The sequence below is a fragment of the Dermacentor silvarum genome, chromosome 9 (genome assembly GCF_013339745.2).
Source record: "Dermacentor silvarum isolate Dsil-2018 chromosome 9, BIME_Dsil_1.4, whole genome shotgun sequence".
Lineage (NCBI taxonomy): Eukaryota > Metazoa > Arthropoda > Arachnida > Ixodida > Ixodidae > Dermacentor > Dermacentor silvarum.
Genome location: NC_051162.1, coordinates 5,755,973 through 5,768,612, shown reverse-complemented (window position 1 = coordinate 5,768,612; position 12,640 = coordinate 5,755,973). Strand labels below are relative to the sequence as shown.

Genomic DNA, 12,640 nt, shown 5'->3' with positions numbered 1-12,640 from the left:
CAGGATGTCATAGAACAAGGCTAGATTCCTCCCCCTTCTCAAGATTAGAAAATGCTAGTGTTGTGCGAATACAGTGCAGTCCACTTATAATGATATCAAGAAGAACGAAAAATTCGATCGTTATAACCGATCATCGCTATATCTGGACTGCCGTTAACAAAAAAATGAATATATTTTTGAAGTCCCAAAACCAAATTTGCCACTTGCGGTAAAAAATCGACGTTGTAGAAAGTAGGCTGGGGAAAACAAAATGTTTATTTATACCTCTAAATAGCGTCTCAATCATTAGGCGCGCTGAAATAAGAGATCTGCGCTTGCTTTCACAGAAGTTTTGGATTCACTACCTCCGTGTGCATCGCGTCCAGCTGCTGTGCGAACACTAGCGGCTATAATTTAGCGTGCATGAAATCAATGAGCGACTCAATCAAGACATTGCACTTTGTTTGAACATCCGGGTCGGTGTCAATGACGGACCATTGTCAATCTCGTCGTCACTGTCGCTGCTGTCGTCGCCTCTGTCGCACAACGCTGCCGTCTGTCGCGACAACGATCGCCCCGTCGGAGATCCCTTCGCAGAACAAGGCAGCACTATCATATGCACTCAGAAACTCCTCCATCGAAGCACCACCTATTTCATCATCGGTAGCGACGTGCTCCCAGAGTTCGTTAATGTCAGCGGCTTCAACCGTGTTGGTTTTGCCCAGGGGGGTTTCGTCCTGGCGTACAAAGCCCGCTTTTTCCATTGATCGGCATGGCCACTGCTTCTAGCCTTCATGATCGTGGCACTCCTGGTTTTCATAATCGTCGATATCATCAACTGCACGAGCTCGTACTTCTTCGAGTCTCGCAAAATTTGCAGTTTCGTCTCAAATGACGCCGCTTTGCGCTTTGTTGGCGCACCTCCCGTTGCACTTTGTGGGGATGCGCGACTCTCACGCGTCCCCTGATGTTGTTTTCCCCGCATGTCTCCTGTAGTCCGGCTTCTATGCGTGGCTAAGCCCGGCGGTGGTTGCGGCGCGTTGCGAGAGATGGCGCTAGTGTCGCGATGCTAACGCGACCGAACGGCGAGGTCACTTGGGAGAAAAAGGTTGGAGGCGCTCTCTCTTTGGCTGGGGATCGGCGACCAACACGCACGAACGCTTCGCGCATGCGCCGGCCCGCTTCGCACGACCGTCGCGCGAGGCTTAGAGCGGGACACCGGTATGGACGAACACGGATCGTTCGAGCGCGCCACTGTTCGCGTGACTGTACACGTGAACGACTAGGCGATGGTGTCATAGCATGGGGCGAACGTATTCGCTCGCTATCGTGTCGCGGTGAGTCGGACTTCCTTGATTTGTCGCGCGCCCATGTGAATGTTCTATTGGTAGTAATTCGGCTAGTGTGCACTAGTGTATGAAAGGTGCAATAAATGCCCTTTTGATTGTTTGCACTACTGTGTTGTCGTTCCTTTGTCCCAAGAGCACATGTGAGACCCCACAACTTCTGCAGTGAATTTCCGCGCTCGCTGAGAGAGGGAGATTGTAAAGGCAGCGTAGGCCGCGCAGGCGCTGCTCGCTTATCACTTTCTTCCCCCCTCTCCTCTCCTCTGACCACTCATGCGACCGCCGGCAACACGGATGCAAAGCAGTTGGCACCATCTTGTGCACGCTACGCCAACTTGCGATGCTCTCCGTTACTTTCGTTCGCAATCGGCGCACAGGCGGGATGCACTGCGCGGTAATGGCGGCAAATACGAACTCGTGTAGGCAAACTTTCGCCCCGTCTTAGAAACAGGCAACTTAGGAACGCAAATTTCAGAATTATTCTGCATGCAAAACGCTGCCCAGAAGTAAGATTTCGATCGTTATATCCGATATGCGGTGAATAATATATCGTTATATATGTTTTTTTTTCTCATAGCCCTAATGCATAAGTTGATACTCTGAGGTCGACTCATCGTTATAACCGATATATCGTTATAGGTCGTATCGTTATACATGGACTGCACTGTATTCGAATTTTCTAATAGCAGTTTCAAATATTACGCTATTCGATATTCGCTTCGAGAGCAGTTGTAATATTCATACTTTTCGAAGTGTTGGTAAATGGTCGCAAGTTTGTTTACTGTCTAATAATCAGATCCGCTCACAACCGTAGCCACCACCACGGCAACGACCTAGCTACTCCGACGTTTGCTACCAAGTTTGTGTTAGGTGCCGTGTTTTTCATTGAAACAGTTTGCCGCTGTTGGCGAACTGAAATGGCACGGACTCCGCCTTTGTGATCCTCGTCAATGGCTTTGAAGCTCAGAAAGCACTGTGCGTTGCATAATGCTAGTTACCGAAAGTCAGCTTTGCCTCAATGCAGCAGTGTTACGCTGTGAAGCATACCAAGAGTGCGAGGGGGCAATTGTCATGAGCCACGGTATGTATTCGTTAATACACAGGTGCACCGCCATCTCCTATCTGAGTACAAGCACCGATACACCCAATAAGTGTACTGACAGTCCTTCAGAGCTATTTACAATGCGCCTGTGGCGATTCGAGCCCTTGGGGGCAGTAAAAGGCATGCATTCATTTTTTGGACTGCCCGATTTTTCTGACGTTTTCGTGGCCACTATGAAGTCCAAAAAATCGGACGCTGACTGTATACTAATTGTAGTCATTTCATCAACTTTGTTGAATCACGGGTAAAAGAAACCGAGCAACGAGCTCCAGATACGCCGGCGTCATCTTTGCCAATCTTCGTGCCCTGATTGCCAGCACTTTCTCACCACCGCCGCGTCCAGACACTAAGTTAGAAAAACAATTTCGGACATTTAAAAATTTCTTATAACCTTCATAATTGCTCCGAAACTTTTATTTGCAAGAAAACTCTGTTTCAAACCATTTAAACTACAATATTCCAAAAGAAAGCGATAAGATGAGTGAATGTCATCAACATTGTCAAATGTATTCCAATAAATAAGTCATACTTTAATTAATTGTGGTCTCATTCTCACAAATTAGTCCAATCATTACACGCATCCAATCATCTTGCATGCCACTTAGCGGCCAAGATTTCTAAACAGGAACTATTCGATATTCGATTAGAAATATTCAACCAAAGTCCCTATTCGCTTCGAATTCGCTTCAAACTCAAAATCCACTATTCGCACAACCCTAGAAAATGGCTTTGTAGCGAGAAAAGCAGTCTCCTCCCGTCACCTCCTGTATTTTTTCCAAATTTTTGTGTTGCTATTTCCATCATGTCTGTTCACCAATTAGCCCATCAACAAATTCTGCTAGCATCTGCACTTGAGCATGCAATTCTATTTTCAAAGCCAGTTATTCGTATTATCGGGGAATCACACGATGCACTTGTGATCACAATCAAGCCCTATCTGGAACAAATTCCTCGATCGTGATTGGCTCATTTGCACAAGCTAGGGAAGGAAGACAATCGCAGTCGAGAAAGCTGACCGCAATTGGCTCCCTTGTGATTTCCACAAATGAGCCAATTGCGGTCAGCCAATCATGACTGAGAAATTTGTTCGCGATCTGGCTCGACTGCGATCAAAAGTGTGAAACTGGTATTACAAAGATTCTGTATTTGCATACATCCAAAACACCTTCCAGTAACCATGGCCATTGCAAAAGGTGCTCACCTTAGGACCCGTGGCTGGTAGACGCAGGATGTAGTGCAGGTTGTCTGTCACATGGGTGTCCAAACTCCTAGCCAAGTTCCAGGGTTTGCAGATCCACAGGTTGTCCAGGCCTCTGAGAGTTGAAGACAGCCATGACATCTTACACAGAAAGCTGATTACGCATACCACTCAAAGCTAGAACGCACCAATCCAGAAGTAAGCCGTAAGAGGTGTTTAAAAATGAGTGGGGAATAAATAATGGGCAGCCATGGTTAGGTCAGGTGTCCCATGTATTACTGTTTTTCACTTTTAAAGGGACCCTAAAGAGAAAACCTAAAACAGTCTGGACTGATAAGGTATTGCTTCTAAACTCTACTTTCATTAATTTCGCCATTGGTAGTTGATTACTATACTTGGGTACAACTTTAGAAGACAGGAGGAGGCCCCGCCCAGTTGACCGAAGCGCAGCAGCCAATTCCTCCGCGACTCAAGAAATAGTCCCGCTCAAAAAATTGTGACTGCTTCTAAAACGCGTATTTGTCGGCATAAATAAGATTTGTGTATCTTGACGAGTGGTTTGGTGAAACTATCATGATGGAAATGCTACCGCACATGCCGGATCGCGAGAGAAAAATAACTCCGTGCCTTCTACAACACTGTGCGTCGTCTGCTACGGAGCAAGATCGATGGCACCGGGCGTAGTAGTCGCTGGCTTAATAGCATAAGATTCATATATACTTTTTGTGTGTTTGCACAACCTTTTTTTCTTAATGTGTTGGGATTATTTTTAATTATTATTTTTTTCTTTTTTTTTTCGCGGTTGCAAACCTGCGATCTCGTGAGTTCGCGAACGATCGCGCGCGGCATTCCGTGCCAGTTTTCTGCCATGGAGCCCAGCGAGGTCGTATCGGAACGCGATCCTTTGTTGCCGAACGAGCCTTGTGTCGCCTCGATGACCACACCACCAAGGAGCCTCGGCACGAACAAGAGCGGCCACATCCTGAACAGCGATTCACGCAACATGATCTTCCACTGCTACACGATTTGGCGTATAACAGGCAGCCTGAACGCAGCCTGGAGGACACGAGCAAGTTTGTCGCCGACATGCTCGGTGTCAGCGAAAGGACTGTGTTCAGGGTGAGGGAGGAAGTTAACGCTTCGCATTTTTTGGGTGGCAAACTGACGACGCCCTCGCGAAAGCGCCCACGCAATGCGGAGAAGAGAAGATGCAGCGCAAAGTTTGACAGCTTCACGTTGTGCGCGCTGAGGTCATGTGTGCACGATTTCTTTCGCCGCAACGAGATACCGACGGTCGAGAAGATAACTACAGAGTTCTCGGATCGTATGGAACTCCCATCACTAAGGCAGTGTACCGTGCGTCGCCTGCTTGCCGAGATCGGCTTCCAGCACGAAAAGAGAAGCCGCAACTCGCTGCTTATCGACCGGGATGACATCACCAATTGGCGGAAACGCTACCTCCGTGACGTGGAGGGCTACCGGGCGGAAGACCGAAAGATCTTCTACCTGGACGAGACATGGGTGACGGCGGGACACACTCGGTCGATCGTGTGGACAGACACCGTGGTGCAGAAGCGCGGACGCCTGTTCGCTCCAGCAAATGGCTTGACGACGGGTCTAAAACAACCTTCTGGGAAAGGTCAGCGCCTGATCGTGACGCACATCGGCAGCGAGGATGGTTTCGTCGACGGCTGCTTGGATGTATTCAGAGGCCAAAAGACAGGCGACTACCACGAAGAAATGGATGTCAATCGCTTTGAGGGCTGGTTCAATGACGTCCTGCAGAAGTTGCCAGCTGGTAGCGTCATTGTTTTAGACAATGCACCTTACCATAGCCGGCGAGAAGAGAAATTGCCAACGACGGCCTGGAAGAAGGAAAAGATACAGGAGTGGCTCACAAGCAAGAACATCACCTACGTCACCTACGGTGAAAGGATGGTAAAGAAGCAGCTGCTTGAGCTGGTGGCATTGTAAAGTCACGCTTTCTGAGCTACATCGTAGACAACACAGCTATAAGGGCCGGTTCTGTTAGCAGTCTGCACTGCAAATCACAGTCATGTCATAGCGAGTGGTGGTGAAATAGCAGCAGACAACAGGAGACTGACAGCCACTGTCAGCAGCTTGAATGCCAAAGCACATTCATGTGGTTGCAATGTTTATTTTGTTATCTGGCTCACACAAGTAATGCGAATAAGAGAACAAATATAAGACATCATTAGCTTAGTGAGGCCCAAAATGCTCATTCAGGCAGCCACCGTCGAGTTTGACGCGCCCCATAGTGAAATAGCAGCAGTCAGAGCACGCTTTATGGTTCTGTTAGCAGTCTGCACTGGAAATCAGTCATGTCTTAGCGAGTGGTGGTGAAATAGCAGCAGACGACACGAAACTGACAGCCACTGTCAGCAGCTTGAATGCCAAAGCACATTCATGTGGTTGCATTGTTTATTTTGTTATCTGGCTCACACAAGTAATGCGAATAAGAGAAACAAATATAAGACATCATTAGCTTAGTGAGGCCCAAAATGCTCATTCAGGCAGCCACCGTCGAGTTTGACGCGCCCCATAGTGAAATAGCAGAAGTCAGAGCACACTTTATGGTCCTGTTAGCAGTCTGCACTGGAAATCAGTCATGTCTTAGCGAGTGGTGGTGAAATAGCAGCAGACAACACGAAACTGACAGCCACTGTCAGCAGCTTGAATGCCAAAGCACATTCATGTGGTTGCATTGTTTATTTTGTTATCTGGCTCACACAAGTAATGCAATTAAGAGAACAAATATAAGACATCATTAGCTTAGTGAGCCCCAAAATGCTCATTCAGGCAGCCACTGTCGAGTTTGACGCACCCCATAGTGAAATAGCAGAAGTCGGAGCACGCTTTATGTCTCCCTTAGCAGTCTGCACTGAAAATTGAAGTGTTGTCATAGCCAATTTTCAATTTATTATTCTGACTCGAGCAAGTAATGCGAATGCAAGCACAATTATTAACGTGATTAACTTTGCTAGCATTTTTTTGTCATATTTACGTACCGGAAAAATGCTCAGTACAGTTGAACATGTTTTAGTAAGTCACTTTGTTCATTACAAGTCGTAGGCAAAGTGACGGACAGATTCAGACAGTGGTATTGGGGAAGTAATAAATGGTGAAAGTTGCAAAAGCTCTCACAGCACTGCTTTGCTGGACTCCATCCACTAGAAAATTTCATTTGTAATGATGAAAGCGTCAAGACAGGAAATGATACCCCACTGCACAATGTTATATATGCGTACGACCACATGTGATGGGCAGCAAAACCATCTGTTTATTAAGACTGAATGCAACAACATAGCAAGGTGCTGTTTCACAATATGGCACCTTTTCATGTGCACTTCTGGCAAGCTGCCGTATGCACTGATGCATAAACACATTAACAGGGGTAAGAGACGAACTAACTGTGCAAGCCACGTGATGCTTTTAACATTTTGTATCTGTCAATGTTTCTGTTGTCACAGCTAAAAAACTTTCTTTGGTGCAAGTTGGTTAATCACGTTGCGGCAACAGCACAAGAAGCAAGGTCAGAATAGTAGGAGAAAACAAAGCAAGGTGGCAGACTGAGGAGGCAAGGTAGACAAGAGAGAATAGGCTTTAATGACATCGAAGAGGCCAGCCCTGCTATTCACTGGACTTGGTGCTTTGAATGAGACGAGTTAATGGAAGTGTAAAGAAAGTCGTGGCTGCAGCATGCTTACAAGATCAAATGCAAAAATAAAAGGATTAAAATAGGCATAAATACATACACGCACGGAAGAACTCACATATTCATACACATGAACACAAACGTGAGCACGAAAACTAAGATCTAAAATACAAAAAAGGGCAAAATAACAAATATACATAAACGCACAAGAAAACACACACACACATTTAACGCAGACGCGAGTAGAACTATTAGGAGTCAGTTCACAAGCAGCTGTGTCTACTTTGTCGTACTTTTTTTTAATGTACACATTGGCTCTGTTGCCTTCACTGTCATAGGAATTTTTTAGTAGCGACATATCACGACAAAGCGCAAAGCTGTGTTGTGGGAAAGCAAGTCGAGCGCTGACAGCACAGCTTATGCGCGATTGTGTCACAGCAGGCTTTCTACTGCTGGCGCGTGCAGTGAGCGAAGAGTTCTAAGCCAGACAGCGACGCGAATTCATGCCAAGCTCCCTTGCAATGGCACCAGTGTATCAGTCATAATTTTATATGAGCATTCAGGCTGACATTAAGGTAACAAACACTGCTTCCAAACGCCTGACCGTTAACAATCCAATGACATTCACTCAAGCAGCGCGTGTTAGTCACTGATTGTTAGCATTGGTGGAAAGCAATCAATCGACGGTGCTACACAACACTCGAACGACGATGCTAGACGCTCGGCTATCTTATCACACTGCTGCCAAGGATCGATCGTTTGCACGCTGAGCTGGCAGCAACGAATCTTTGCGTTGGAGGTTGCTTTCACAAATCTTTTCTGTTGATAAACTCGCAGGTTGGTTTCAACCGCGCACGCTTTTCTCACTTATCCTGATAATGGTTTTGCTCCATCACTTCACCACGTCCGACGAGAAACGCAGGGGCACAGTACACAAACACACCCGCCGCTCACAGTAGGCACCAGACTTTGGCGAACTCTCGTCGTCGTAACTTCACTTAGGAGCAAAAGAAAACACCACGGAACAAACACGTACGATGTTTCTTTGCAGCGGTATGTCGCCGCGGGATCCTGTTTCCACACGAAGCGCAGCGCAGCGTCACCGATGTTCGCTGCAATCTTTCTTCGCCGGCTCACGGCTCAGAACAAACGCACGCGGCACAAATTGTGCATCGTAAGCTCACAATAATATTTCCGGCATGACAGACCACCACAAACAATTCGAATTCACTCTGACGAAGGGAGACGCACAGAGCTGACGCGACTCGGCCCAGTTCGAAGCGAGGGCGGCCATGTTAGGCATGTTCTCCGTCGGCGAGGACACCGGCCGTCCGGCTCATGACGTCACCTGAAGTGCGCGCCTATTGGTGCCGGCTCGTATGCATCCGCCTTTGAGGGGCAAATGCCGCTGTCTTCTAAAGTTGTATCCGACTATAGAAGAGCAGATGAAGGACACACTTCAATCTTTAGAATTTCACAGCAAAGGCCAAGTGCCAGCCCGTCATGGTCATGGTGACATCCCGGATTTAAAAGTATTTTTTTCAGGGCTGTGTGAATACCAAATAGTAGATTTCGAATGAAATATTGAATATCAGGAAATTTAACACAAACATTTATGCTTACAAATTTTGTGCAAGCAACACGGTGCAGCACATGCTCGAGAGACTAGTCACATTACTTAACATGAAGGTACCTAGCTATCAGTAACTTAGGCCCCTATGAATCGAGATGTACAGTAAACTCTACTCTTATTAAAGGGAGCACCAAATTAGTATGACAGCACTGATAACAAGTCTGTTCGTATGTGAAAGTCTAGAAAATATTTTTTACTGATAGAATTTCAGTCGGATAGAATTAAAGGGAGGTGCTAGATAAAAATGTTTTTTTTTTAATACTTGGACTAGAGGTTGAAAATTAAACCATTTAGAGAGTTCTTCAAACAGATTACGAATAAGTCATTAGTTTTTCTCCAGACGCTACATTTCTTGAGTTATGTCCTACACAACAGCAAAATATACTGACCTTTGCGGACACTTTCTTGTGTATTTAATGTTCACAAAAAGCATTGTGCCGTAGCTTACTTAGCTCTTTGTAGACTGCAAAGTGCATGTATCTATCCAGACAGCCTGTACAATTAGTGGAACTATGCCAAAAACGATTGCAGTCGAGTCCCCCATACAACGAACGCTTCAACGAACGTTTCGAGAACGAAACTGGGACTGAACTGAAATTGGCGCTGCCGAGTAGTCAAATTAGAAGGCCCTTCCAAAGCTGTGACGATCGTATGTCTGCTTGAACAAGGTTTTTGCGAACGAAAACAAATTCAAAGTACCGATTTAAGCCACTGCAATCCATAGTCACGCATGGTCATCACGCGCCTGCGCGAGACTGCACGATATCACCACAATCACTGCCGTTTTCTGTGGTCTGTGTCTGGTCAAAATGGCTACGACAATGAAGAAGCGTAAATTTCTCTCTCTCGAGGAGAAGGCACATATGATCGCCAAGGCAGAAAGCGGAAGAAAAAATCTCGCAGTTTCGCCCGAAAGGCGAACCATCAATTGCGATAGCAGATTAGTAGACAGCTATACGAACTAAGGATAGTAGTTTTATCGCCATATACACTTGTAAACATTAGCTTACTAGCTAAATTACGAAGCATCGTGTTACGCATGCACGGGTAAACATGAACACATCTCGCTCGATGACCGTGGAAACTCGCTGTCAGCACGCTGTAGTGAGGAGGCGCGGTGATAATGGCGAGTGAACTGACCTCCGTGTAGTCTCTCACTTCCACACGAACTAAGCATTGAAAGTAGACCGCATACGACTCTACCGGCACTAGTTACACTTTGCCCACATCGCAGATCACTTTGAAGATGAGGACCACGTGGGCTTGCACTTGGTGCACATCACAGATCACTTTCAAGATATGGCACCACAGGCAGCAGCCGCTGTTGTCAACATGATGGCAACGTCTCGTAGCCTGGGGAAAATGACAGTCCGCAAGACACACTGACTCCGGTGATTGCTTTGAAAGTAATGGATCCTTTTGACCTCAGCTTAAAAGTTATCAGAGCCCACGACAGTGACCTTGCGATGACTCTTTTAACGGACTGTGAGACCCGCATAACGCCTTTGCTTGCCGTGAAGCGTAGGAAATCCAGGCTCATCAACTTCTGGAAATAAAACTTCCGGTAAGTGCAAGCTTGCCAAGCTTGCTAACTTTGTCATAAATAGAATATGCAGTGAACCTGTGATAATTCAAACGCTTCATTGCGGCAGTGCATGTGCCGCAAAATGAGTGTTTCGCGATCGGCTGGGCATACGCGTTACGTTAGGAGTCAGCCGTAATGTACGAAAAATCTTTCCTGAAGTTGACACTTTATTGACCGCCTTCCGTACATCTCAACCTTTGCCCCCACGCCATCGCGTTGATTTCCCGAACGTTGCTTTCGGTTTCGTTCGCAGCTTTGCCGTTTGACGTACGTCTATAAATACTAATTTCACATCAATGAAGTTCCACCACAGCGAAATTTTTCGCGTCTCCCATGAATTTCGTTGTAACGAGACTTGACTGTAGTACACTTCAAGAAATTTTTTTTCACAATCCCACGACAATAACCTTGTGCAATTATTTTCCTATACTAACGATATTTGTCATAGATACTCTTCAATATACGTAGAATGCTGATATCTACTTTAAATTGCAATATCTCTCAGCAGTAGTTCCAAAGTATGAGGCTATGACGGTGAAAAAAATTAGTGTCCTAATATTTTATGCATAGTTCCAGTAATCGTACATGCTGTTTGCATAGTTACCGGCACTTTGCAGTCTACAACGAACTTAATAAGCTACAGCACAATGCTTTTTGTCAAAATATTATGCAAAAGAAAGTGCCCACAAAGATCACTATACAGTAAAACCCCTGTGGAACGATCACAGGTACAGTGCCGTCCAATTATAACGATACCACATATAACGATGAGTCGAGTTAACCGCATCAACTCAAGAATTAGGGCTATGAGAAAAAAAAACATATATAACGATATATTATTCACTGCATATCGGATATAACAATCGAAATCTTGCTTCTGGGCGGCGTTTTTCATGCAGAATAATCGTGAAATTTGCATTCCTGAGTTGCCGTTAACCAATGCGGGACGAAAAGTTTGCCAACGCGAGTTCGTATTTACCGCCATTACCGCACGGCTCATCCCGCTCGCGCGCCGATTGCGAAAGTCACGGAGAGCATCGCAAGTTAGCGCAGCGTGCACAAGATGGCGCCAACTGCATCGCGGCGGCGGCGGTCATGCGAGCATCCATAGAAGAGAAGGTGAAGGAAAAACAAGACAAAAAAAAAACATACGCTGTCTCTCTCTCTCTCAGCGAGCGCGGAAATTCGCCGCAGAAGTGCAGCGGGAGGTATGCCGACAAAGCGCAAAGCTGCGTCACTCGAGACGAAACTAGAAATTTTGCGAGACTCGAAGAAGTACGAGCTCATGCAGTCGATGATATCGACGATTATGAAAACCGGGAGTGCCACGATCATGAAGGCTAGAAGCAGTGGCCATGCCGATCAATGGAAAAAGCGGGCTTTGTGCGCCAGGACGAAACCCCCTGGGCAAAACCAACACAGTTGAAGCCGCTGACATTAACGAACTCTGGAAACACGTCGCTACCAATGATGAAATAGGTGGTGCTTCGATGGAGGAGTTTCTGAGTGCATATGATAGCGCTGCCTTGTTCTGCGAAGGGATCTCCGACGGGGCGATCGTTGTCGCGACAGACGGCAGCGTTGTCGCGACAGAGGCGACGAGAGCAGCGGCACTGACGACGAGATAGACAATGGTCCGTCTTTGACGCCGACCCCGATGTTCAAAAAAAGTGCAATGTCTTGATTGAGTCGCTCATTGATTTAATGCACGCTAAATTATAGGCACCAGTGTTCTCAGAGCAGCTGGACGCGATGCACACAGCGTTGTGAATCCGAAAGCAAGTGCAGATTTCTATTTCAGCGAGCTGAACGATTGAGGCACTATTTAGAATTATAAATAAACATTTTGTTCTTCACAGCCTACTTTCTACAACGTCGATATCTTAATATCTTATCGCAAGTGGCAAATTTGGTTTCGTGACTACAAAGGTATATTCGGCAGTCTTTTTTTTTTTTTTTCTTTTTTTTACAACAGTCCAGATATAGCGATGATCGGTTATAACGACGGGATTTTTCGTATTTCTTGAACATTGCCCGGCCAAAATTGCTCGCAATACGAAAAACATTGGCTTTTCCGAATGCGTTTCCGCACCGCTGCAGATCATACAAACGCGTGAGAAA

The 12,640-nt window shown here is 46.2% G+C and overlaps 1 protein-coding gene across 7 annotated transcripts in view; it reads right to left on the bottom strand.

Moving 5' to 3' along the window:
* The window catches only part of LOC119465117 (tubulin--tyrosine ligase-like protein 12), a 190,162-nt gene that overhangs the window by 90,532 nt on the left and 86,990 nt on the right, over nucleotides 1-12,640 (bottom strand). For all 7 annotated transcript variants that reach the window (XR_007463256.1, XR_007463255.1, XM_049655702.1 and 4 more), the window contains exon 10: nucleotides 3,629-3,740. Coding sequence is in view for 5 of the 7 variants with exons in the window: in XM_049655702.1 (XP_049511659.1) it covers nucleotides 3,629-3,740 (112 nt within the window). In the remaining 2 variants the exon portion in view is untranslated. The remainder of the gene's footprint in view (nucleotides 1-3,628; nucleotides 3,741-12,640) is intronic.